Raw genomic sequence first — 23,192 nt, 5'->3', positions numbered from 1 at the left:
TTTAAGACAATCTGGGGATTTGTTCCCGAAAATTTTGATTAAACACTATCCAACTCTCCGTTTATTTGAATTACAGATCAAATGATTAAATTATCCATGGGCGTCGCCAGGATTTTTTCTAGGGGGGGGGGGCGCATTTTTTCTACACAATCCTTGTACTTGCTCCAGCATATTCTCAATTTATCATTTTCTCGAGGGTGGGCGGGACATTTACCCACCCGGGCCAACCCCACTGATAAACCTGTAGACGCCCATTTTGTTAAATGTGTATTAAATTAATAGCAAATATGACTTCACACCTCTTTTTCTTTTCGTCTTTTCCCCCCTTCTTTCTGCCTTTTAAAAATATTTTTATACATTTGTTTTGCATTTCGGGGGGGGGGGGGGGGGGGGGGCCAAGCACACCCCTTGCCCCATCCTGGTGACGCCCATGTTATCAACGGAAGACATTGTTTTCATTCTTTGGTTTACCATTCTATGGATATGAATACCCTGGAATGTCCTGAAGCCCATTTGACAAAACTTGTCATTAAGATTTGAAGAAAGAAAAATTCAGTTTGAGGACAAGATTTGATAAAAGCTTGGAAATTTTCATTAGCCTAAGTAAGTAGATTTATATGGAGTTGGGAATCAAGATAAAATATTAACAGCGAATGAGTATCTTCCATTTTTTTTTCCATATTTTTTTTGGGGGGGGGGGAGATATTTTTGTGCGGTTTAATTCCCATTGTTCTCTCCCCAGTTTTTGCAAGCAAAAACTATTGACGAGAAACTGCTCATTTTGCATTCTGCTCTTGAGTATCGAAACTAGAATCTAACAGTGCCTACTATTCAAAATTACACTCAAGCATTTCTCATACAATGGGTGAATCATGCCTTACTGTAAAGACCTTTAAGCCCAAGTCACACATTCATGGTTGGAGCTACGAATACCCACAGTTTACCAAGAATCAATCGATCACGATGAACCGTTGAGATTCGTGGAGAAATCGACTTTCTAAGAATGCACTACGGTTTCAGGACAGATAGCCACGACCGTCCTAAGGTTTCTCTTCGAATACACCACCGTTTGTCAAGAATATAGACGGATTGTTGAAGAATATAGACGGTATTACTAAGAATAATGACTTTAACGCCACGGATGTCTGCGATTGGGCCACGGATGACCAAGGTTCTCCTACGAATAAAGCATGCATATTCGTAGTACAACCTTAGCAGAACCCTAGCACATCCAGGCATATCCGTAGGACATTCGTAGCGAATTCGTAGAGATTTCTAACACGAATGAGCTACGAATCTCCAAGAATATACACGAATAGCCACGAATGACACTACAAATGAATACGGTTGTCCTAAGGATGTCCCACGATTGCACTACAGATTAATTTTCATGAAGGTTCACCACGGGTATAATGAACATTTTAAAACTTCCGTAGCTCATCCACGAAAGGATGAATACTCCCAAGGAAGTACTCCCACGGTTTATCACGAATTTCAAAGCGTGGCAATCCGTAGCTCCAAACCATGAATGTTTGACTTGGGCTTTATACTGACATATGGTTTCAGATTGGCTATCATGTACTCAGTGCCAAATACTGCCTCTTAAGTGTGACTGACATTGGATATTCAGTATTTTTTGTAGTGTTAATTTTGCATGTTTGCTATACTCATTTATACTCAAGTGCCTAAAGGTTCAAACTTATGCAAAAGTGCCTAAGGTTCAAACTTATGCAAGATAGTATTTTACACAAAGAATGAAAGATGCCTTATTGTAAATAAAATGATATTAAAAGTCATCACTAAGGATGTCATTTTACTACACCTCATAAATATTCATGATCAAATTGGAGCGCGTCATTGGCCGATTCCACCGCCTTTGTCCGGGAGTAGAAATGATACGCGCCCAGATGATGACATCCCAGTGAGTATCCAGCTCGCTGCGTTTTTCTGATAGCTCCAAAATTCCCTCTGGAACCCCGCCTCGTAGAACATGTAGTCTGTGGCATTAAAACTTTACGGAACCAGTCTGTTGTTATAGTCCTTGTAACTACTGCAGTAAAGCCACATTAAAGAGTGTTGTCCACCAGACTATATCATTGACTGATGAAGAACTTGAAATCTGGGAGGGCCGCTATCGACAAGGCAGTGAGACCACTAAAAAGGCAGTGAGGCTACTAAATATTTATGAGGTGTAGTAAAACAAATACAGCATGGTTTATTTCTGGAAAGAAGTTGGAATTACTGGTCCCTCGGTGTAGGTCAGCTTGACTACCTACCCTCTGCTTCGCGTTGGGAGGTAGACAAGTAGACCTACACCTCGGGACTAGTAATTCCAACTACTTCCCAGAAATAAATGCTGTATTTGTGAAATATGTACTCAAGTCACAAGTGCCTACCTATCTGTTCAAATAAATGCTAACAGTATTTTACATAACAAGTGAGAAATGTCTAGTCTAAATATATTGTTTAATGTTGTGCAATTGAATGTCATTGCATGTCATTGGTACTAGCACAATATATGTGGTCTGAATGGACCAATACTGTAAAATAATTCAAATATTGCCAAAGTGACCTGCACACATATCAGGGTATTGTGGCTGACATTGGATAATTACATAATTTCTAATTTGTTTTTTATTTTTTGGTAAGTTTGTGTAACTCATACTCAAGCGAAAAGTGCTATGTAAATTAATGCTGACAGTTTAAAATAATAAGTAAAAGGTGCTTTAGTGTAAATACTAATTTTATATTTGTCCAGGCATGCTTAGTGCAATTGCATTAAATAGGTACTTAAGCGCAATCCAGTCACTCAGGATTCTGAATTTTCGCTGGTATCTCAGAGGGTGCTCGTTATCTTAACTGATGTTAAGATAATATTATTTATTTTGAACACATAATTAATGATCCCAATGTCTAGAGATTGTTTAGACGCTTGTAAATATTACCTTTAACTCACATTTATTTCTGTATAAGCAAGAGTTTACATCACACACGCAATTGTTATGAATATTGTATTAATGGCGGAGTAGTTAATGCCCGAGTTGAGGTGATTCACCCAAGTACAACTGTTCGGCCTCTTGCCATGCGTGTTGGCTCCCAATGTCTCCATTTTATTACTGTTTCTTGATATTATTTCATTATTTCTGTCTTTTGTTGACAGGTGGTTTTTTTTTCTGTACAGACTAATCAAATAAAAGTAGCATTTGATCAAAAGCTAAAGCAGTGAGTGCTGTCCTTGATGATTGACAAATTTATCCATCACACGCCCCTGTGAATATACAGGGTGTCTCCACATACAAAACGAACCCTATAAGCTCTCTCTTTTTCATATCTTTTAAAAAAAAAATATGTCGCAAATATCGATACATATTTGGAAAGTATACATGCAGATCATTAGCTTTTCAAAAACAAAGCAAAAATTTCCAATCGGGTAAATATTTATCGACTTATGGCCAATTCAAAGTAAGCGCCGATTTTCCTATCTGTCCACAGTCTCCATTGTCATTTGTCAGAAATGTAATGGATTTGAGATGAGGGTAATTTTGCTTTCTTTAATTTTAACTTCTTACATGTTTACTGTGTTTCTCCATCTGTGCCCCCTACTTGGTAGTCTATGTAATAGACCCTGGCCCTGGCAAAGTCGACCATGGTCTAAGATACGTAAACAGATTCGGCGATTAATTATGCAACTAGACTGCATATGACCTCGAGAAACTGACCAATCAGCAAGTGCCTTCTTATCTATATGCGCGTAAATATCACGCCCATGATGAGTCGCATTTTTGTACAGGTTGTTGTATTACAAAAATAAGGAATCGAAATTACCAATCACAATCTAAGTCCTGATTTCGGAATGAAGTGACGTCACGCATGCTATATCAGGCGTTCTACCGAACATGGCTGCGTGGAGAATGGGTGATACTCAGACTACTTGGTAGCTTTTTCGCAGATTTAAGTTTCAGCCCATGTTCTTATTGCGGCAGTCAAAGTTTCAGTCGCCATGGAAAAAATGAAAAAGCGGCGCTTGTTTTCAATTGCCCGTAACTCAATAAATATTTACCCAAATGTTTTTTTCCGTTGTTGAAAAGTTGATGAATTATACTCTCGAAATATGTATAGCATTTTTTTCTTTTTAAAGCTGTGAATAAGTAGGCGCCTTTAGGGTTCGTGTTCTTTTTTAGACACCCTGGGCATTGCCAGATCATATTAACATTTCTTCTGGTGTTAACTGGCTAAACATATCAAGAAGAAATGGATGGAAATGAGTTCACATTTCGTGAGAAAGCCTGGATAGTAAAAACAAAGAACGTGGCACATACATGTACACATGAATCAAGTATCAAAAATGTGACATTTGTTTACAACATTGGATGTTGTGGTCACCTGATGTCAACATTTTGCAAACGATTCTCTTCTTCACTACAAATCTCTTAAAATGTAAATGATTCAAAAGTGTTCACATGTACTGTAATGTACGCCAAATAATATGCAAAAGATGCTTAAATTTTTGTGTTGCAAGGCGGTTTGCATGAGTTACAGGGCACATGGTCTATAAGGTTAGAGATTTAATGCATCTTGCATTCCCTGAAATACATTAAAACCTTGGCATGCATGTTGTGCACACCACAATAAACCATTTGAACTGTATAACTTCATCCCACAGTGTTTTAGTTACAGTCCTATGTCATCCAGGGAGGTACTCAAATGCACATCGCTGGTACATTTCAGACAAACGGACCTGCACCTTGGCACTGTATTCAACTTGCCCACTTGCGAGATTTAGTCCCAGAGTTCATCCAAATCAGGATATAGTACATGTAAATCCGACAAAATAGCCAAATATACGGAATTTCTTCCAAATGGTTCAAGGGATGATGATGAAATCTTGTTAAAACATGAACACTTGTCTAAAGATGTGAAAAATCATGACGTCACAGCACAGTAAATTTATAGCGATTTACCGCAGAAGTCAAAACTTGACAAAAAAAAATAGGAATAGGACATTCTTGAACTGAATTGAGTACAGTGTTCAGTTTTGTTAATGAGGTGGTAGATACTGCTTTGAGCACCATTTGCTTTTCCAAGGCACAAAACTGCTTGACCTTTACTTCTGGGCTTACCGGAAATGCAATGATAAGTGATGCCATTTGTAATGCCATAATTTTGCATTTTGCTACAAAATGCACCGTAATGGTAGTACAGTTCGAATCTACCATATTTTGTACGTGTAACTAAGGCTGAGGCTTGGGCCATGTGGTGTGATGTACTGCAAACATTGTATACATATGTACATGCACTGTACATTGTATTGCATGCATGTATGTATTTAGTGGATTCAGGATACCTTCATATTGAGCTGTTGGGGGACTTTGGCGGATTCGGGATACCTCCAGTATCTACACTGGGGGATTCTGATGGACTCAGGATACCAGCATTTTTGCGTGACAAAATTGGTGGATTTTGGCGGATTCAGGATACTTTCTAGTAAAAGAGCCCCAGGAGTTAGGGTTAAACATTAATTTCAATACACTGTTTATACAATAAACTGGCCATTTGTTTCCACAACTTACGAGGCAAATGGTTTGGAACTAGTAACCTTTTTTATGAACTGGTCCATTTAATTTCTCGGGAAATTTTAGAAAACAATAGATAAAACAAAACCATCTGATTAATAACTGACAAAGGGGACAAACACAGACTTAGACATCTTACCAGAAGAGTAAGCGGTGCCAATCTGCCCTGAGACAGTTCAAATCGTCTCTCATCTGACTGGTCCTCTGTGACATTTAGAGCGGCCACCTAAAACGAGGAGTTCAAATACAAGGTGAACGCCTGTCCTCTTTGAACAAAAAAATCCTAAACAAAAATTGTCAAACTGGTAGTTTCCAATAAAGACAAGATAAGTTTGCAGTAACACCATGTGAATAAATCTCTTTTGTGAGTATGTGTGGTTCTGAAAAGAGCCGGACATACTCACAAAAGAGATTTATTTACATGGTGCTACTGCAAGCTTATCTTGTCTTAGTATCTTTCCACCATGGAAACCTTCAAATCTCATCTAGTTTCCAATTGGTTTTTTTTCCTGAACGATTCATAAAGTCTTCCAAATGTCCACGAGTTCTGGGTTGAAAAACTCTTTTTATGGCGAAATGCAGTAATCCCGGTTTTTACTTCAATTAATATCCTTTAGTGACAATCATTTATTTTCCTTTAAAAACAAAAAAATAACGTGCAACAGTAACCTCAATGACCCTCCCAAGGGAGGTGAGATGGTCTAGGGAATGTTTCATGGGCCGGATGAGCAGGGGTAATGGGTAATATAGGACCTTAATCACAAGTGTGTAAACACCTTCAATCGTGGGCCCTCTATTGTCCCTCTTTTGTTTGCACATTAACTTTTTAGGGAGACCTCCCATATGTTTTGTACACCATCGTCAATCGTGGACTTTCGGGAATTGTGGTCCCTATTGTCCTCTATTGTTCAACGTCCCCTATGGAATGCAAAAACAAACCCAACAAAACTGGTGTATATGTGCACTGTACAACTATGCATTATTGCATTCCTATTTGTATTCTAGCACACTGCCTACAATCCCCACTGGCAAGTCCCCCCTAAAAACAATGATATTGGATCAGGTATTGCCTACCATCAAGTGACTCTTGTAGATATAGCCGACTACATCTCCCTTGACTTCCTTCTTGGGCTTAGTGAAGAGCAGGATATCCTTGAAGAGGAACAGATGTCTCTCCTTGCCTCGGCCTTTGGGTTTACCGGACCAGGCGGAGAAGCAATCTTGACGGTAGAGTTTACCCAATTCAGTTACATCACGCTGGATGGAAAACAATTATCAAGAGATTTTCTCCGTAAACTTTAACAAAGCTAACCATCTCTACATTTGTAAGTGCTCATTTTCCCCATGGAATTTCATAAATGAACATTGTACAATGCTAAAAAAGTGTATTTTGTTTAACTGCGGGTTTTAGTTGCTCATAACTCCTCTGGCAACTCACTTGCTCCAATCTCTACCTTCCTCCTTCATACTTCCCTTCCCTTAAGTCTCTTCAAACTTCCGATTCACGTGGTGGCATCACCGGTAAGAATTTTATTTGTGTAAAGTGTGAATATGGGCATGAAGAACTCTTTCGTGTTTCTGAAAATAAGTTACTTTTACTAATTTTAACACAACAATACCTAACCAAATTTAGCTTTTTGAGCAAAAATTTGAAATTAAACCATTGGTCTGTTTCAACACTTGAAGGAAAATCGGCAAGAAATCAAGATAATTTGAATGTTGCAAGTCCAGAACTATTTATTTTTGCTTACCTGGAATCCCTCAATCAGGTTCAGATGCATCAAATCATTGGCTCTCTTTGGCACTTCAATCATCCCATTCAATGCAACCTGCAAAACAAAAGTACATCACACTATTACAAATTTTTCAACACCAAAATACTAGCAGACAAAAACACTTTACCACGTCACCTCTGTAGAACAAGGGTCTCTGTAAATTGACCTGAAAATAATTGCAGACCCGAGGTGTTTGTCATCATTAAACAAATATTCTGCTAGAATTCATGTCCCTATTTCCTTGTATCTATTTTTTTTTAAAGTCAAGTCCGTCACGAGCCAATGTGGCCCATCAGGCCGGCATTTGTCCAGTTTCAGTAGCATGAAATGACTGAGAATATTTGTACTCCCCCTGGATGGTATGTCAGTCCATCGCAGGTTACTCTCCAGCTAATGCGGGTACCCATTTATACTCCTGGGTGGAGAGATGCAAGTGGGGTGAAGTGGCTTGCCCAAGGACACAACATATGACCAGCAGCTGGATTTGAACCCCCAACCCTCTGATCATGAGTCACAAACCCTAACCACTAGGCCACACTCCCCCTTGTTTATCTATATAATACACATTTGTTAATTTCAGTTCATTGAAGTTAATAAGCAGGTTGTATCTGCTGATTACTTATAATTCAATAATCCATTACATATTATAATTCTTGCATCACAGATGATGGTTCAGAAGACCTTCACAGATACACAAGGTCTGGGTTAAATTGTTGTGGAATGCTCGAAGACATTTCTGTCATTTTTCGGGGATATGTAGCCTAAGGTGTGATGAAATAAAAACGACTATTGTGTCTGTCATGAAATGAGTACAAAAGGTACTTTTGAGAGCTATTTTTCAGGTCCTGTTTTGACCCGAACGTGCAATTTGTGTAAAAGTCGTCGTTGGGGGCAGCAAACAAAACATAGTAAATCGTGACGTAATAAACAGGACTCGTTTATACTATGCTGCATCGGGAGTCCTGTTTATTACGTCACGATTTACTATGTTTTGTTTGCTGCCCCCAACGACGACTTTTACACAAATTGCACGTTCGGGTCGAAACAGGACCTGAAAAACAGCTCTCAAAAGTACCTTTTGTACTCATTTCATGACAGACACAATAGTCGTTTTTATTTCATCACACCTTAGGCTATGTATACGCGAAAAATGACGGAAATGTCTTCGAGCATTCCACAACCTCTTTAATAATGTCCAGTCTCTGTAACCAGATATATCCATTGTCTGATTTGCACTCCATACCTCCAATTCTTGGCAGTCTTCTTTAGCTCTGGATGTATACTTGATGATCTCCTTCAGAAGCAGCTGGTACTTTGTAATCCTCTGCACCGGTTTGATCAGGTAATCCCCAAGGCCGAGTTGGCCGGGACCGGTACCGCCTCCATATTGCTAGATTTGACAAGAGGAGGTATTAAAGGGAGAAAAATATGATTTCATGTTATGATTTGTGATGCTATCAAGCTAAATGAGTCGTTTGTCGACCCTGGTCAATTTTTTTTTTACAGATTTGAAAAGAGCACAATCTCAGTATTACTGCTGTGAAAACCGCATGCTGGCACCATCTTTAGTTCAAAAATTATGGAAGTCGGAACACCAAGAGATATGATGAAGTGATGAGATGAAGTGGCCCTTGGCTTGAATCTCCAAATGAAAGTTCCTGACAAACGACTCATTTAGCTTGATCGCATCACATTTATAGTTTTCAAAACTGAAACATCTTTACGATTAGAATCGGAAATGATCAGAAGTGAAATGCATTTTTCATCATCACCACCACATATAAAGACAAAGATCATTTTGGTGGGTCCAATCCTTCAATCCCTGTGCAGATTTCTGCTCCTTATTTCACTGATTTAGTAACCAGTTTTCAACTGAATGTGCACAAACCATGAAGGGAATGTATATAAGAGTCATGTCGTAAAGGAAACGACACTGAAATCTAGTCATCAAACACCACATCGATTGCATTTTCACCACTGACAAGAGATCACAATCATGCATGGAATACAATACAATACAATACAATTAGGCATTTATAAAGCGCCCTTCAAGGAACACAGCGCTGTACAAGGCAATACATATAATAAATTACACAATGAACAATGAAACTCAAAATACAGAACATCAGTAACAAAACGAAGTACAAAGCAATACAAGAAATTAGACAAACATGTGTGTTTTCAGAAGGCCTTTGAAAATGCCCAAGGTTTTGGCCTCCCTGATGTTGATGGGCAGACAGTTCCAAAGGCGTGGTCCAGCGGCTTGAAACAGAAGCACATCTGAGCCCAAGAAGTCCAATGTGGCACAAAACACAGAGATGTTGACATGAGTGAAACTTACCAGGAAGAATGCTTTCGCCGCAGGTGTCAACACTGTGTCTGCCTTGGGTTTATTCTTGCAGTACATGACGTGCAGGTCGATGAAGGTAGATTGCTAAGAGACATAAGATGAAAAAGTGTCAAATTTGAAACAGTTTCAATGATATTGCTGTACTCAAATTGTCAAATACAAAAAAAACACTATGTGCATGCAAGGCCAAAAAAAAAAATAAGTCGGTCTCTGGTCAGCGCGCGCGTCGATTTTAATCATGCGCGTCAATCTTTTTTTTCCCCTAAATGTTCCACGGTAGCACCAACAGCGCCCTCTATTACCGCACCTCCTCAATTTTTTTTACCGAAGAGCACCAAGGAATGGGAAATTGCACCACGGCAAATGATCGAGAGCACCAAAGCAAATTATGAAGGACACCAATGTACATGAGGACACCAAAAAAGCAAAATAATACCTTGTCTGTACAATCCAAGCTTGAAGAAAAAAAAAAAAAAAAAAAAACGAAAAAAAACCAAAACACGTCACCGCCTCAATTCTGGAACTTTGGTCTGACCAGAGACCAATGACCAGGGGCCTAATACTGCTGTTCACAAGAGTGTCTTTTTGCAGAAACAGTGTGGGCAGGATAACGGATTATCAACACAGTACTTTCACATTCTTCATACACTTACTAAAGTGACAAATATCTGAATTACTAGGACAATATTAGTTATCCCGCGAGTGCGAGTGGAACATGGAATAATGTAGTGCGTCCCTGTCCCACGAGGCCGAAGGCCGAGTGGTATGTGGGATGCAGACGCACTACATTTTAAGTGTTCCACGGGCGCGAGTGGGATAACAAGTTTATCTTCAAGCAAACCTGATGCACAGTTAGTTGAGTTGGAATACGCACCGTATGCTGTACAGCGGTTTTCTTATTATTCGTGCGTGCAGCATGAATGGCGCAGGCATCTTAGTATAGCACGATACGCCGAGTGCGGTATAGACCGTGCTACATGGGATAATGTAGCACAGTTTGTTGACATGGATCGACAATCAGTATCGAGGATTCGAGTTTGCCTGAAGATAAATAATCAAACCTAAACTGAGAAGTTAAAGCGTATGGAAGTAACTTACCCATTTGATGAAAGCTCTGCCAATGCTGTTGGCATCATTTTCACACTCTTCCAACTCATGAAGAAAGTTACTGTTGAAAAGAGAAAAAAATTACGTAATAATTAAAATAGGCAACCACAGTGCAATACTCACATCAGAGTGTGTAGCAAGGCCAACTTCACATAATGAGCAGGTAGAGAATTTCGGAATATAAAGAGATAAAAACTAAGGCGATAATAGTGTGGTAGCGCAGTTAAAACATGTGGTAAAAATCGGTATGGGGTTATGGAGGCCCCATTGAAAAGGCATCAGATTCATGACTTGAAGTTCAACCTGCAACCTGAATACTACTGCTGCAGCCGAACCACCGAACCGAACTAAAAATAGCCGAACTTGGCCTTCCGAACCGAACCCGAACCGAACCGAACTTTGAGGATCAGTTGCAGCACTACTGAATACCCATTTGGAGCTCCACCAGTGGAGTAGTTTTTCAAACAAACTTTTGTCTAAACTTCAAAAGAATAAACTAAAAGTGTCAAAGCATCCCATCAGCCACTTTAGTTTGACTTACGTATTGTGGAATTCGTAGATCTCTTTGATGTTGCAGAAGATGTCATCTCTCTTGCCTTTCAGGATGATGGGGACGTTGGGATGTTGGATGGGAGGAATGAAGCGAGTTGTGACATACTTAAGATCCTTGACGAAGTCTCGCTCTGTGTCCAGAAGCTCCTTCAAGACATACCTACGGAATGCAACAACATGATGACATTAAGCTTCTGCTCTGCATCTTGTGAGCATGCATGGTTCTTAAAAATAAACTCTCTTATTGAATCTTTGGAATATTGTTCTTGGGCAGCACAATCCACTGTATGTGTACATTCAACTTCATGTGTTGCATTTTTAAATTTTGTGTACATATGTTACAGCTATCAAACTGTTGCTGCTCAAAAACCACAGCAAATAGAACTTGCTGAAGATAAGAGTTTTGATTAAACTCTCCAATTGGTGATGAAAATGTTCAACATTGAGTTTGTGTTTCACTAGTGTTTTATAACATTTCAGTTAAATAAAACTATTGCTGTCCAAAGCAGAGCTGTTGTGAGATAATCACAAAGTCATCACAAGTTATTACAAGCCATCCTAAGTATTCACAAATATTCACAACTCATCACAGGTCCTTCAGTCGTGTGAAAAAGGCATTTCCATGTTACTGTTATTTCGCTGTTACCAGTCAACTTAGCCATGATCAGTGTTACAGTTCAGCCCATGACAAGTCCCCACAAGTCCATCGTACGTGAATCACTCAAGTTGAGCAACAAACTATTTTCAAGAACTGTGACAAGGGCATTCCTCTCAACCTCGTCCCCAGTGCTTACTTTATTTCCAACCTCTTTTCCAATAGTAAGCCCTGGATAGGAAACTTTCTTCCTGTATCCTGATTCGATACCGCAATTGGCTAGTAATGGATTTTTATCGTGTACTTGCTGTTGCTATTCACAAAGTGCAGTACGTGTTTTCGCGATTATTCGTCCACGCCTTCTCGAAAATACTCATTTCCTTTCCAATTTGTTCATATTAAAATGAAATGTGATACTGCATGTTGTCTCGATAAGATCGTAACAGTTTAATTAAACAAATCGTGTTTTCGTAACTCACGCAATGCTGATATGCTCGCGCTGCGACAAATTGACTCTGCTTTAATACCCCAGACATACAACACCGCATACAAAAACAAACGCTAATGTAACGCACAAGCAGTCACCAGACTATTCCTCATTTGCATACGTGTTCAAAAATCTTGCACATGCAAATGATCCAATACCAGGGTGAGAGAGCAGGTAGTGATGGGCGCGTACTGCTCGACACCCTGGGGACGAGGTTGCATTCCTCTGGTCTTGCTCAGCCCCCTGTTTGACATGATCCTGTGATTTGATTTTGATGGACTTGTGATCTGAGATGATCACAGGACACATGACACGACAGTAAGCCAGTAAGCTAACCTACCCTCTTTTCGTCATAGCCTCCTTCCACTTGCTCCCCACCTCCTCCGCCCCTTCCTCGCCTTCCTCGGCCTCAGGACCATCCTGCTCCTCCCATAAATTCCTCGAGCCTCGTCGAGTGCCGTTATGACTGCTACTCACGTACGGCGTCAGGTAGCTCGCTGGTACCCAGCCTATGTCACCGGTCTCACCCCGGACTAGCCAGTTCAAGGCGCTGTTTGAATCCAAGACCTCAAAGACTTGATTCTCGGTCATGGAGATGGAGCCTTTCTGCTCGGTTGTTGGTGTGTAGGAGGCGACTGCCATGTAGAGATCATAGGACTAGAGAGGAAAACGTTCATTTGGCATTTAGCTTTAAGCTATGAAATCGGTGTCAAGCCAAGACTGATAATAATCTTACAAGAGACCTCCTAAAAAAATGAGTAATGATGAACTTACCAATTGCGATTCTGTTGTAACTGGGTTGTTAACTACAAGACATTACTGATGTTGTGTATTAACACTTGTTTCAGTAAATGTTACCATGGACTTTAATATTAATTTCCAATATTGTCCACTGCTTAAGAGAATACAGGAGTTTAAAATTGACAAATAAGGTAACTTTTCAACACCGATTTCTAAGGATTTGAGGAATGACGTAAGTTTTTTTTCTAAGAAAAATGAAACTCTGCTAAATAAAAACAATATCAAAAACGGTCTAGTGCACAGGGGCACTACTGAGGTATTTTGTTAGGATAAAAATGTAGTGCATATTAAATTGAAATTTTAAAAGTGAAAACCCAAATATACCTGTGCTGCCTCTGTGTCCGAAAACTGGACGGAGTGTAGAGATGGATTAGATGAATGTTAGTGGGGGTGCAGGTGGACAAATGAAACATGCAAGAAAATAAACAGATGAAATAATGGAAACAGTTACGAACACATGCAATGTAATATTAAAGAATTTGGGGTGGGGGGGGGAAGTAATTTTCATTTGCTAGCTTTTATTGTGTTACGTTTTTGGGAAGTCAAAAAAAAGAAATTGTTTATCCTTAATGCATGTACATGTAAAATGAGAAGGTTGATAGCCAAGTGAAATGACATCATTATCAGTAAATCTTAACCCTAACTCCCTAGCATAATTTACTACAAACCGTACCCATCCTGGCAAATTCCAACACACACATGGGAAATTGCACACACTCACTGTTGGACTTAGTTTCTTGAGGTATGCCAAACCCAATGTAAAAGACTGTCAGTTTAGGGGTACTGTACCCATCCAGACAGATTCCAACAATATATGCTGTTGGGGTTTGATGGGTTGAGTTCTGTTAGGGTTAACCCCAACTCCCCAGCCTAATTTACAAGGAACCATACCCATTCTGGCAAATTCCAACACCCACATGGGAAATTGTACACACACACACTGTTGGACTTAGTTTCTGGAGGTATGCCAAACCCAATGTAAAAAACTATCAGTTTAGGGGCACTGTACACATTCTAACAGATTTCAACAAAACCTGCTGTTGAGCTTTGATGGATTGAGTTCGGTTAGGGTTAATTAAGATTTATTTAGACAAAGCACAATATCAAGACTTCTCCTGTTTTTGAAAAAACATTTCAATTCAAACGTGTGATTAACACCATGGTTTAATTGCATAGTCATTAGATTTAAGGCAATGAGTATAACAATGAGTATAATGAGTATTATGAGTATAACAATGTAATGTAAAAAATAAGAGCAATTGATGTACCGGTACATACATGTACGAACAGGAATATTCGGTTGGTTAGAAGATGCAGTGGTGGTTAAGTTATTGTTTGTTATTCAGCCAAACAAAATGAAAAAAGTGACCAATAAAATACGTTTTGTCAAGGAGATGTAGTGAAAGGATACCAGACCACAAGAACAGATCAGGAGGAAGGGTTCCACTTACATCTTCAATCATCTTTCCCTCATCCAGTTCAGACAGCTGACCCTCTTTAAGAGATAAATGTCGGACGACACGCGGTCGTTTCTTCATACCGCCACTTGGCCGTCTCTCACTGCCTACAAAGACATAAGATTTGCCAGTTGGAAATATCAAGATTTATAGACTGAGTGAGTCTTCTGGATGGACAATTTTTTATTCAAGTATGACAGTCTTTTGCAGAAAATAAAAAGCATCATAAGAAAATCATAATTCTTATATTTTGTTTGTCGGAAGTCCTTGTTTACAAGATGTGAACCCGTGAGTCCCTGTACCGCCCCAAACCAGCCTGCTTGTCTCTCCTCGTACCGCCCCAAACTGCCCCACGAGCACTCTTATGGATTCATCAAGGAGTAAATACAGTGTAGTACAATGTAATAAAATAAAATTCCATCTTATGAATAATGTAATACACTGATGTGAAAGGGTTCAATAAAGCAAAAGTCATGTAGGAAGATTTTGATAATGAAAAACAAGAAAGCGTCTAACTTCCTAGGCATATTTGCTAGGATGGAACCTCAATCCTGCAAAATCCTCCAACTGCCTCCATGTAAAAATAGCACACAACCTTAATCCTCCTAAATCATCCGTTATTTCTTGAATGTGGTTCTTGGAGGGTTGACCACTGCCTCAATCCTGCAAAATCCTCCAGCAATCACTGTCACTATGTTGAGGCAGAGCCAGTGACATCCTGGAGCAGTGCGGAGGATTTCAAGTATACTATAGGCCTAACTATATGCACAGCTGAGCATAAACAGCACAAGGTCCTGCCTTGACAATGTGCATCCTCCAAAATCAGCTTCACATTTGTGCCATATAGGCTCAATCCTCCAAAATCCTCCCTTTTGCAAAGAGGATTTGGGAGGATTTGGCAAGGTTGGGGTTAAAATAAGTATTTGTAAAAGAAATATGTTCATTCATGCTGTTATGGGCGAGTGCTTTCTGAAAAGAAATTCTTACTCTGTTTCGAGATGAAGGTGTAGATTATTTTCTTGTCTTCTTTGTCTGAGGCTGAGGAGGGACTTCTCTTCAACAGTGTACATGGGATGTATCCAATCTGTGACAATATATTAGTAAAAAAGGATATTAACGACTGGCCCCTAAGAAAAATATCATTAAGTAATAATCATTTTTCCAAACTTAGCATAATGGTGGTCTTTTGACCAGTGCAAATGGCTTAGTTAGACCCAGCGTCCATCTAAGTCCTATTAACAAGGAAAGAGGCAATAAGCGATATAAGTGTAGCTTTGGTGCTGACTATGAAACTCCTATTCAGCTGAATTACTCAAAAGATCTCAAATTTTGATACACAATAACACTAGACCACAACACTGCACACTTTAATTCCAAATGAATCTAAAGTGTGCCTCTAAATCTAAAGTGTGAATGACACTAAAGCCCACCGCACACTTTCCAATTTGACCAGTTTACCAGATCATCGGGCTATTGGACGTACAGATCGGAGAGGCATGCGCTAAAAAATCAGACCAATCTGACCCTGGGCGATCGGATTAAATCAAACATGTTTTATTTTTTTCACATCCGATTCAATGACACCGGAAAGGTGTGCTGGCAGCACTCCGATTTCATTGGCTGCAATATTTATGTTAACCAATCAGATTCACAAAGGAAGTCACATGATTCAAAATTGATGGCTGATCATCATAATATGACAGATCATCATATGAACGATTATAGAACTGAATCGGGCATGTGTGCGGGTTAACATTGGGGTCTCTGCAACGGTGATAAAAACCGTACCGGCAACCTCGTCCCCAGGGTGTCGAGCAGTACGCGCCCACCACTACCTGCTCTCTCACCCTGGTATCGGATCATTTGCATGTGCAATATTTTTGAACACGTATGCAAATGAGGAACAGTCTGGTGCCTGGATATGCGTTGCACATTAGCGTTTGTTTTTCGTATGTGGTGTCTGGGGTAAAAACAGAGTCAATTCGTAGCAGCGCGAGCACGGCGTGAGTTACGAAAACACGATTTTTTTAATCAAACTGTTACGATCTTATCGAGACAACATGTAGTATCATATTTCATATTAATAGGAGCAAATTGGAGAGGAAATAAGTATTTTCGAGAAGGCGTGGACGAATGATTGCGAAAACACGTACTGCACGTTGTGAATAATAGCACCAAGTACACGATAATAATCCATTACTAGCCAATTGCGGTATCGAATCAGGATACAGGAAGAAAGTTTCCTATCCAGGGTTTACTATTGGAAACGAGGTTGGAAATAAAGTAAGCACTGGGGACGAGGTTGCCGTACCGGTGATCCTGTAATCCAATGAAACGGTAAAATCGGAAAGATGTGCGGTGGGCATAAGATTACCCAAGGGAATCTGAAGTTATCAGAAAAACAGCTGTACATGTATAATCCATCAAATCCATCAGCTTATTTCCTTGTTTGCAAGAACAGAATATCTAACAAGCCTTACCATTTCTGCGTTGGTCTTGTGTCTGACCAGCCACCTGTCTTTACTGCTCCTATCTAATAACTCCACCTGATCACCTTTCTTGACAGACATTCTGCCGTTTGATTCACTGTAATCGGACTCTACAGTGAAACTCTTCAATAAATCCTAATAAAAAAAAATCACAAAACAAGTCTGTCACTTCCCTAAGTAATGATTCCTCATGGTTATCATGTGGCGATCATAAGCACAGCTTTTCATGGTGAGGAGAGCCATGGTATTAGGCTCATATTACTGGTATGTGCATTTGAAACGGACACATGTGTGTGTCAATACGACTGAAAAACTTTAGTACAAATGGATGTACATGTACGCACTGAAAAATCAGAGGATGTTTACCTCCTCAATCTGAGATGATTCCCCAAGGCTCTGCTCCTCTTCTCTCTCTTTGAGGAGTCTTGAGACGATCCTATCATCATCTCCAGTTCCATCATTAGCGTTCAGAGCTGGAACCAGACAAAGACAAAATAACTTTCATTCCATGCATCACTTGATGTCCATGGCACTGTTCCCTACTATTTGTACAAACCCACCACTTTGTGAGCAGTTGGTTTTCTTCCTTGATAGCAATGAACCAGTTATGTTTGAATACACGTAGTTAATAAAATGAGTTTAACTGACATGGATTGACCCAAGGGCTGTACATATCTGGAGCAAGCATACAACGTTTTTAATGATTAACAGAAACAATGTTCATCATGTACATATGTCTGGGAGAATAAAAGGAATCAGTTGGTCAAATTTGGTCTAGATACAAAAATGTTTTTCAAATATTTTTATTTTGCCAGTAAAAATGACTAGTTTTTCTGAGTTCATTTGGAAAAAAAATCCTATATAGTCAACAAAGCATTTGTGAAAAGAATCATCTTTGTACAGACTTTTTGGATTATGCTTCAAAAACTCAATTTCAAATTGAGTAAGTTCAGGAGAGAATACCAATCAAGAAAGTGAGAGACAATTTAAGAGGATTTCAAAGTACACGACTATTGTTGAGACATCTTACCCTCAACAATGAGGAAGGCAGCACAGCTCTTGGCACCAATACTGTTCTCTGCTTTACAGACGTATTTTCCATCGTCAATAGTCCTGACTTTTGAAACTTCCAGCCGGCATGAATAACTGTCACCACTGTTTTCAACACGGGAACATTTGATGCGGTCCGTGCACTTGAGTTCCGTTCCATCGTGGAACCACCGGACCTTAGGTTCTGGCTCGCCGCTCACACACACATCAAATTGCACTGATTCTCCCTCCAGAATTTCAGTTGTTTTCAGGGGTTTGGTGAATTTGGGAGCCCCCTCCGTGTCGCTCTCAGATGTCGAGTTACCCGTCGAGCAAGGTTCTGTAGATGTCATGCTATCTCTGCTCGGATGCTTCCTGAAAGCTTTCCGATGGCGGATGGTCTCGATGTTACTATCCGGACGGTTGCGTTTGTTGAGACGGAAAGGCGCACCCTTGTCAGAGTTGTTGGAGTTTGACCTGCTGATATCTGGCGATGATTCGTCGGCCCAGTTGTAGTTTCGGTCCAAGTGGAGAGCTTCAGTCAATTGGGCTGTCAGTTCCTGAAAGTCCTCGTCCCCGCTTTGACCTGGGGTGACGTCGTCAATGACTGTTTCGTCTGCACTGAGCAGAATCCGTGGTAAGCCCTCTTTGGAGTTGGTCTGTACAAAGACATCATCATCCAGAGCTGAGGGGGACGATATTGAGATTGTCGGGCTGAAAGGATTTCCTTCTTGGGCATCACATTCTTCTTCATCGCCATCTGTAGCATCTGTAGCATCCGGACCATCGGCAAGCCCTACAACAAAATAATGATTGTAATATCTCTTATTAACTTATTATGAAGTGCCAATGCCAGCACATTTAAGAGTATTAAAGGGGTATGGTATTGTAACATTGTAAACTGTACTTTATAATCTGACACGTATGCCATGCCCCCTCCGATAGTTTTATTGCTTCGACTGTAGATGAATTTGATAGCTTTCGTAATGACACCAATGAGGAAGTACATGTTGACACAAGCAGTGTCCCATCAGAATAAATTGCCCTGCTGTCAATCTGTGGAGTATCATAGATTGATCAAAACAGTTCCATCCCTTCGCTTTGAGAAAACAAAATCACATAAACTTATTAAAAACTATGACTGCCTGTTTGACTCAGATGTATTAGAAACATAGGCTCTGCTTGAAGCTTTGTTTTGTCAAAGAGTATTTTGGAGTTAAATTTTAATAAAGTACACGTCAATGTTTAGGTGAGCACCAATATTTCAGATATATGCATGAACCATGGTTTTAAAATCATATAAACTTATTGAATAAAACTATGACTGCCTGTTTGACTCAGATCTATTAGAAATGAAGGCTCTGCTTGAAGCTTGCAATTATGGTGCAACTTCTCTTTCCATTTACCCTTCTACATAAATATTGCAATTTCACAGTACCGGTACTTGTAAAAAAAAAAGAGAGAGACATTTAGATGCCAAGTTAGTTGGCAAAGTATATTTGTTGAAGGAATTTGTTAAGGTAAATAAGTTCTTTGTGGCTGGTTCGTACTTCACACGAATGCAAAGTAACAGGGTTGGAACATTTGCAGTAAAATTTGACAGTTAAAGTTGTTCAACTTTTGCCTATTTGCAGTCCCGAAATGAATGATGATATCATATACATGTATGTGTGACATTCTGGTAAAATGAGACTGAACTGGGCACAGGCCATAATGGAGAAAAATGCAAAAAATGAATAGTGACAATTTTTTTCTGATTTTCAGATTTACTGATAATTGTATTATTTGATATGTCTACTATGCATGCTTTAAAAGAAATTGTATAAAAATCGTGGAAAAAAAGCATCTTTAAGGAGAAACCAATTGACATCTTTCATTTTCACGTAATTGGTATCTTTCATTTTCACATAAATGGAACTCCAACGTATTTTACTTTTTTGACACGTCAATAAATGCGAAGGTTAAACAGCCATAACTTGTCAATGGAATGTCCGATTGAAGTGCAACAAACAGTATTGTAGGGACAATTTTATTCTCTTTCCTATTAAACACCCACAAACCCTCATTTCGACCTCTTCCAAGTTCTATCTCATTTTGCCAGAGTGTCTCAAATATGTGCTTTCACGTATGGTATGACTGTAAGAGTGAATTCAGCCTTTTGAAAACTCACCTGCTACAGCAATGGCCCCACTTGTTGATGATGATCCCAGCTTATTCGTGGCACTGCAGGTGTACACTCCGGCTTCTCGCGCCGGTATGTTCCTGATGATGAGAGCCCAAGTGTCCTCTCCATCAAACTTTAGTTGGAGATTCTTGCCTTGATGTAGCTCAGTACCATCCCTGTACCAAGTCACATCGGGGACTGGGCAACCTCTTATTTCGACCTCTAGTCTCATGGCGTCTCCCTCGAGGACGAAAGTGTCTTTGAGTGGAGTCAAAATCTCGGGAGAGGATTCTTCGAGAGGCGAGTCTGTCGGTTCGGAGTCCTCTATGGAGTAAGGAGTGTCTGAATGGGTGTAACGTCCCAACAATGTGAATTTCTGAGTCTCCTCCCCAGGTGAGGCAGAACGTGGACTCAGATTAGGGTTCTCATCAACAGCGGTCTCTGGGAGACAATCGATGATCTCATCCAAGGTGAAGATTTTGTCTTTCGGGCCACGAAACAGGGAAGTCCTGGGTGACATGGATGGTGTGATATCGTGAGAAAAATCAACATTCAGCTTTAGATCGTTTCTGTCGGTTTCACTTTCAATGCTTGGAAGTGACTCCTGCACTTGGGCAGTTGTTGTGTAGCAGATAGGGGATGTGTCCTCCGGATTACTTCCCCATAAGTCTTGGTCATCGTCTTTGGACGTCCTGCCAACCTCCTCTTCAGAGGATTCTTTGGTTGCTGGGCTAGCTGGGGCAAAACCATTTTCTCGTGGCGAGTCGTCGGTAAGCTTTGGCTCTATCTGTAGATTGTTAGCTTCACGCATCATTTGCGCAGCGATAGCATTAGCTACAGTCTGTGCTGCCATCTGTTTGATAAAATCAACGTCTGTGTCGCTATCCATAATAACATCTCCTGTGTTGTCAGAGCGACCAACGTTTCCTTCCGATTCCCGTACACCTGGTTGGAGTGCATAGATTTGCTCCTGAAGTGCTTCGTCAACCTCCTTATCCAATGACGTCATCTCTAAGACAGAGTTCACAATGTTCAAGCAAGCGTCGGCTTTCTCTGACAGTGCCATGATCCTCTCCAGTCCAGTATCAAACTCTTCATCGGAGGAGTAAGAGTTCCTATACTTCCTCGGAGGTTTAGTTTTACGACTTGGTGTCTTCTCCTTCCGAGATCTTCCTACACCGTCACTTGAGGAGTCAGAATCGGACGAGTCATATCTTAAATAAAGATACTGGTTGGAATCAGGGTTGTGCTTGCTTCCGCGACTGCTCTTACGGTTCTTCCGACTCTCCGTGTGTTTTCTCGGGGATGCGTAAGGAGGCTTCTCCCTCCATTTTAAGGCAGGGCCCTCGCCGCTCCCGTGGCTTGAGTTTGGGTTCTCAGAGTAGCCAACCCCATTCCGGCTTCTGTTCCCAGCATTCCTACTGTCAGAATCGTCAAATATCGGGCTAAAGTGGAGTGGATTGACAACCTCAAGGCTGTCTGTGTGTTTGACCTTCGTCTGCCTCAGATTGGAAAGTCTTGTCTCATCTTCAAAGGAGGACGACCTTGTGCCACTCTGAGGAGCTAAGGGTACAGGGGTTGAGCTAGTGGGGGCATTTCTGTTGTCTGCTTCAGACTCTGCTTCTGTAAAACACAACAAAAATATTAAAACCAAACGGAATTAGCCATGTTTTAAGTTTTGTCAAAGAGTACTTTGGAGTTACATTTTAATAAAGTACATGTACATGTCAATGTTTAGGTGAGCACCAATGTTGCATGAACCGTGGTTTGGCTAACTCGGCTAGTTTGGCATAGATCAGCCACAGCACAGTTCACAATTAACATAACAACCAATGAATTTCTGTCACTACATGTAAACTTGCGTTTACAACTGGAACACAAAGTAACTAAGTTCTCTGAAAAACCAATATCCTGATGTCAAGAACTATACCCTGAATAACAGTGAGTTAGCAACCTGATTCATATTGACCTATTATGTATATAATACGTACTTTGACCAAACTGGTGCGATTCAAATGCAAACAGATCCTTCTATGTGAGCCATTGCACAGCAACCACACAGAGTTTTTTTGTTGAAGATCACATGTCAAAGTTTGATAGAAAGAATGAACCCCCTACATATCTGCGCTTCAACACAATCAACTGCTTGCCTTTTAGCTAGCTTTCAAATTGTGACCGATATTCGTGCTGCTTCAGGATTACATTTTTGACCACAGAATAATTTAAAACAATACATGATTAATATGGGTCTTTCCTATCGGCTTCTTAGGCACTGCTATAATGCATCTAGTTTCTGACTAAAACTGTGGTGAGGACACGAGAAATAAATGCAGAAAGACAGTACTGAGTAGTTTTACCTTAATTTGAGCCCTTGTAGTTTTGTTGAAGGGAAACATAAATTATCAAGCCAATCCATGCTCCTTTTTATCAGTATACAATATCCTGTACATGTACCGTACATCAAGATTTAAGAATGTTTCTTATTTCAGAGGAATTCACATGTAAATGCAGTAAACATTTTTTTGCATCATGAGACATTTTTGGTAAAATGGGCCTGGGTTAACAGGTGATCAACTTTTGTGATTTCGCAGTGCAAACCCTTGCCTTTACATAAAAAAAAATGAGTTCTCATTCGCATCATTGAGAATGTGTACACACTGAGGCTGCTTTGTCTGCTTGATTAACTTGCCAGTACCGGTAATTGTTATCAAATGGTAAAGAAAAAGTAAGGTTAATTCAGTTTAATACGGAGTGAAGAGAATTTTAGAAGTCCTGCAAAATCATTAAATGAGTTTGCATATCAGATGCAATTG

At 40.1% G+C, this 23,192-nt stretch overlaps 1 protein-coding gene across 3 annotated transcripts in view; it reads right to left on the bottom strand.

The window, feature by feature from the left end:
• The window catches only part of LOC119721201, a 79,375-nt gene that overhangs the window by 27,010 nt on the left and 29,173 nt on the right, over positions 1 to 23,192 (bottom strand). For all 3 annotated transcript variants that reach the window (XM_038191135.1, XM_038191134.1, XM_038191136.1), the window contains exons 11-24: positions 20,386 to 22,002; positions 18,217 to 19,011; positions 17,553 to 17,659; positions 17,178 to 17,321; positions 15,685 to 15,781; positions 14,692 to 14,804; positions 12,780 to 13,096; positions 11,347 to 11,517; positions 10,797 to 10,866; positions 9,690 to 9,782; positions 8,592 to 8,738; positions 7,325 to 7,402; positions 6,648 to 6,830; positions 5,713 to 5,799 (exon numbers count right to left, since the gene is read on the bottom strand). In XM_038191135.1, coding sequence (XP_038047063.1) covers positions 5,713 to 5,799; positions 6,648 to 6,830; positions 7,325 to 7,402; positions 8,592 to 8,738; positions 9,690 to 9,782; positions 10,797 to 10,866; positions 11,347 to 11,517; positions 12,780 to 13,096; positions 14,692 to 14,804; positions 15,685 to 15,781; positions 17,178 to 17,321; positions 17,553 to 17,659; positions 18,217 to 19,011; positions 20,386 to 22,002 — 4,019 coding nt within the window. The remainder of the gene's footprint in view (positions 1 to 5,712; positions 5,800 to 6,647; positions 6,831 to 7,324; positions 7,403 to 8,591; positions 8,739 to 9,689; positions 9,783 to 10,796; positions 10,867 to 11,346; positions 11,518 to 12,779; positions 13,097 to 14,691; positions 14,805 to 15,684; positions 15,782 to 17,177; positions 17,322 to 17,552; positions 17,660 to 18,216; positions 19,012 to 20,385; positions 22,003 to 23,192) is intronic.

The sequence above is a fragment of the Patiria miniata genome, unplaced genomic scaffold (assembly GCF_015706575.1).
Source record: "Patiria miniata isolate m_02_andy unplaced genomic scaffold, ASM1570657v1 HiC_scaffold_13, whole genome shotgun sequence".
Classification (NCBI taxonomy): Eukaryota; Metazoa; Echinodermata; class Asteroidea; order Valvatida; family Asterinidae; genus Patiria; species Patiria miniata.
This window is presented reverse-complemented; position numbering and strand designations above follow the sequence as displayed.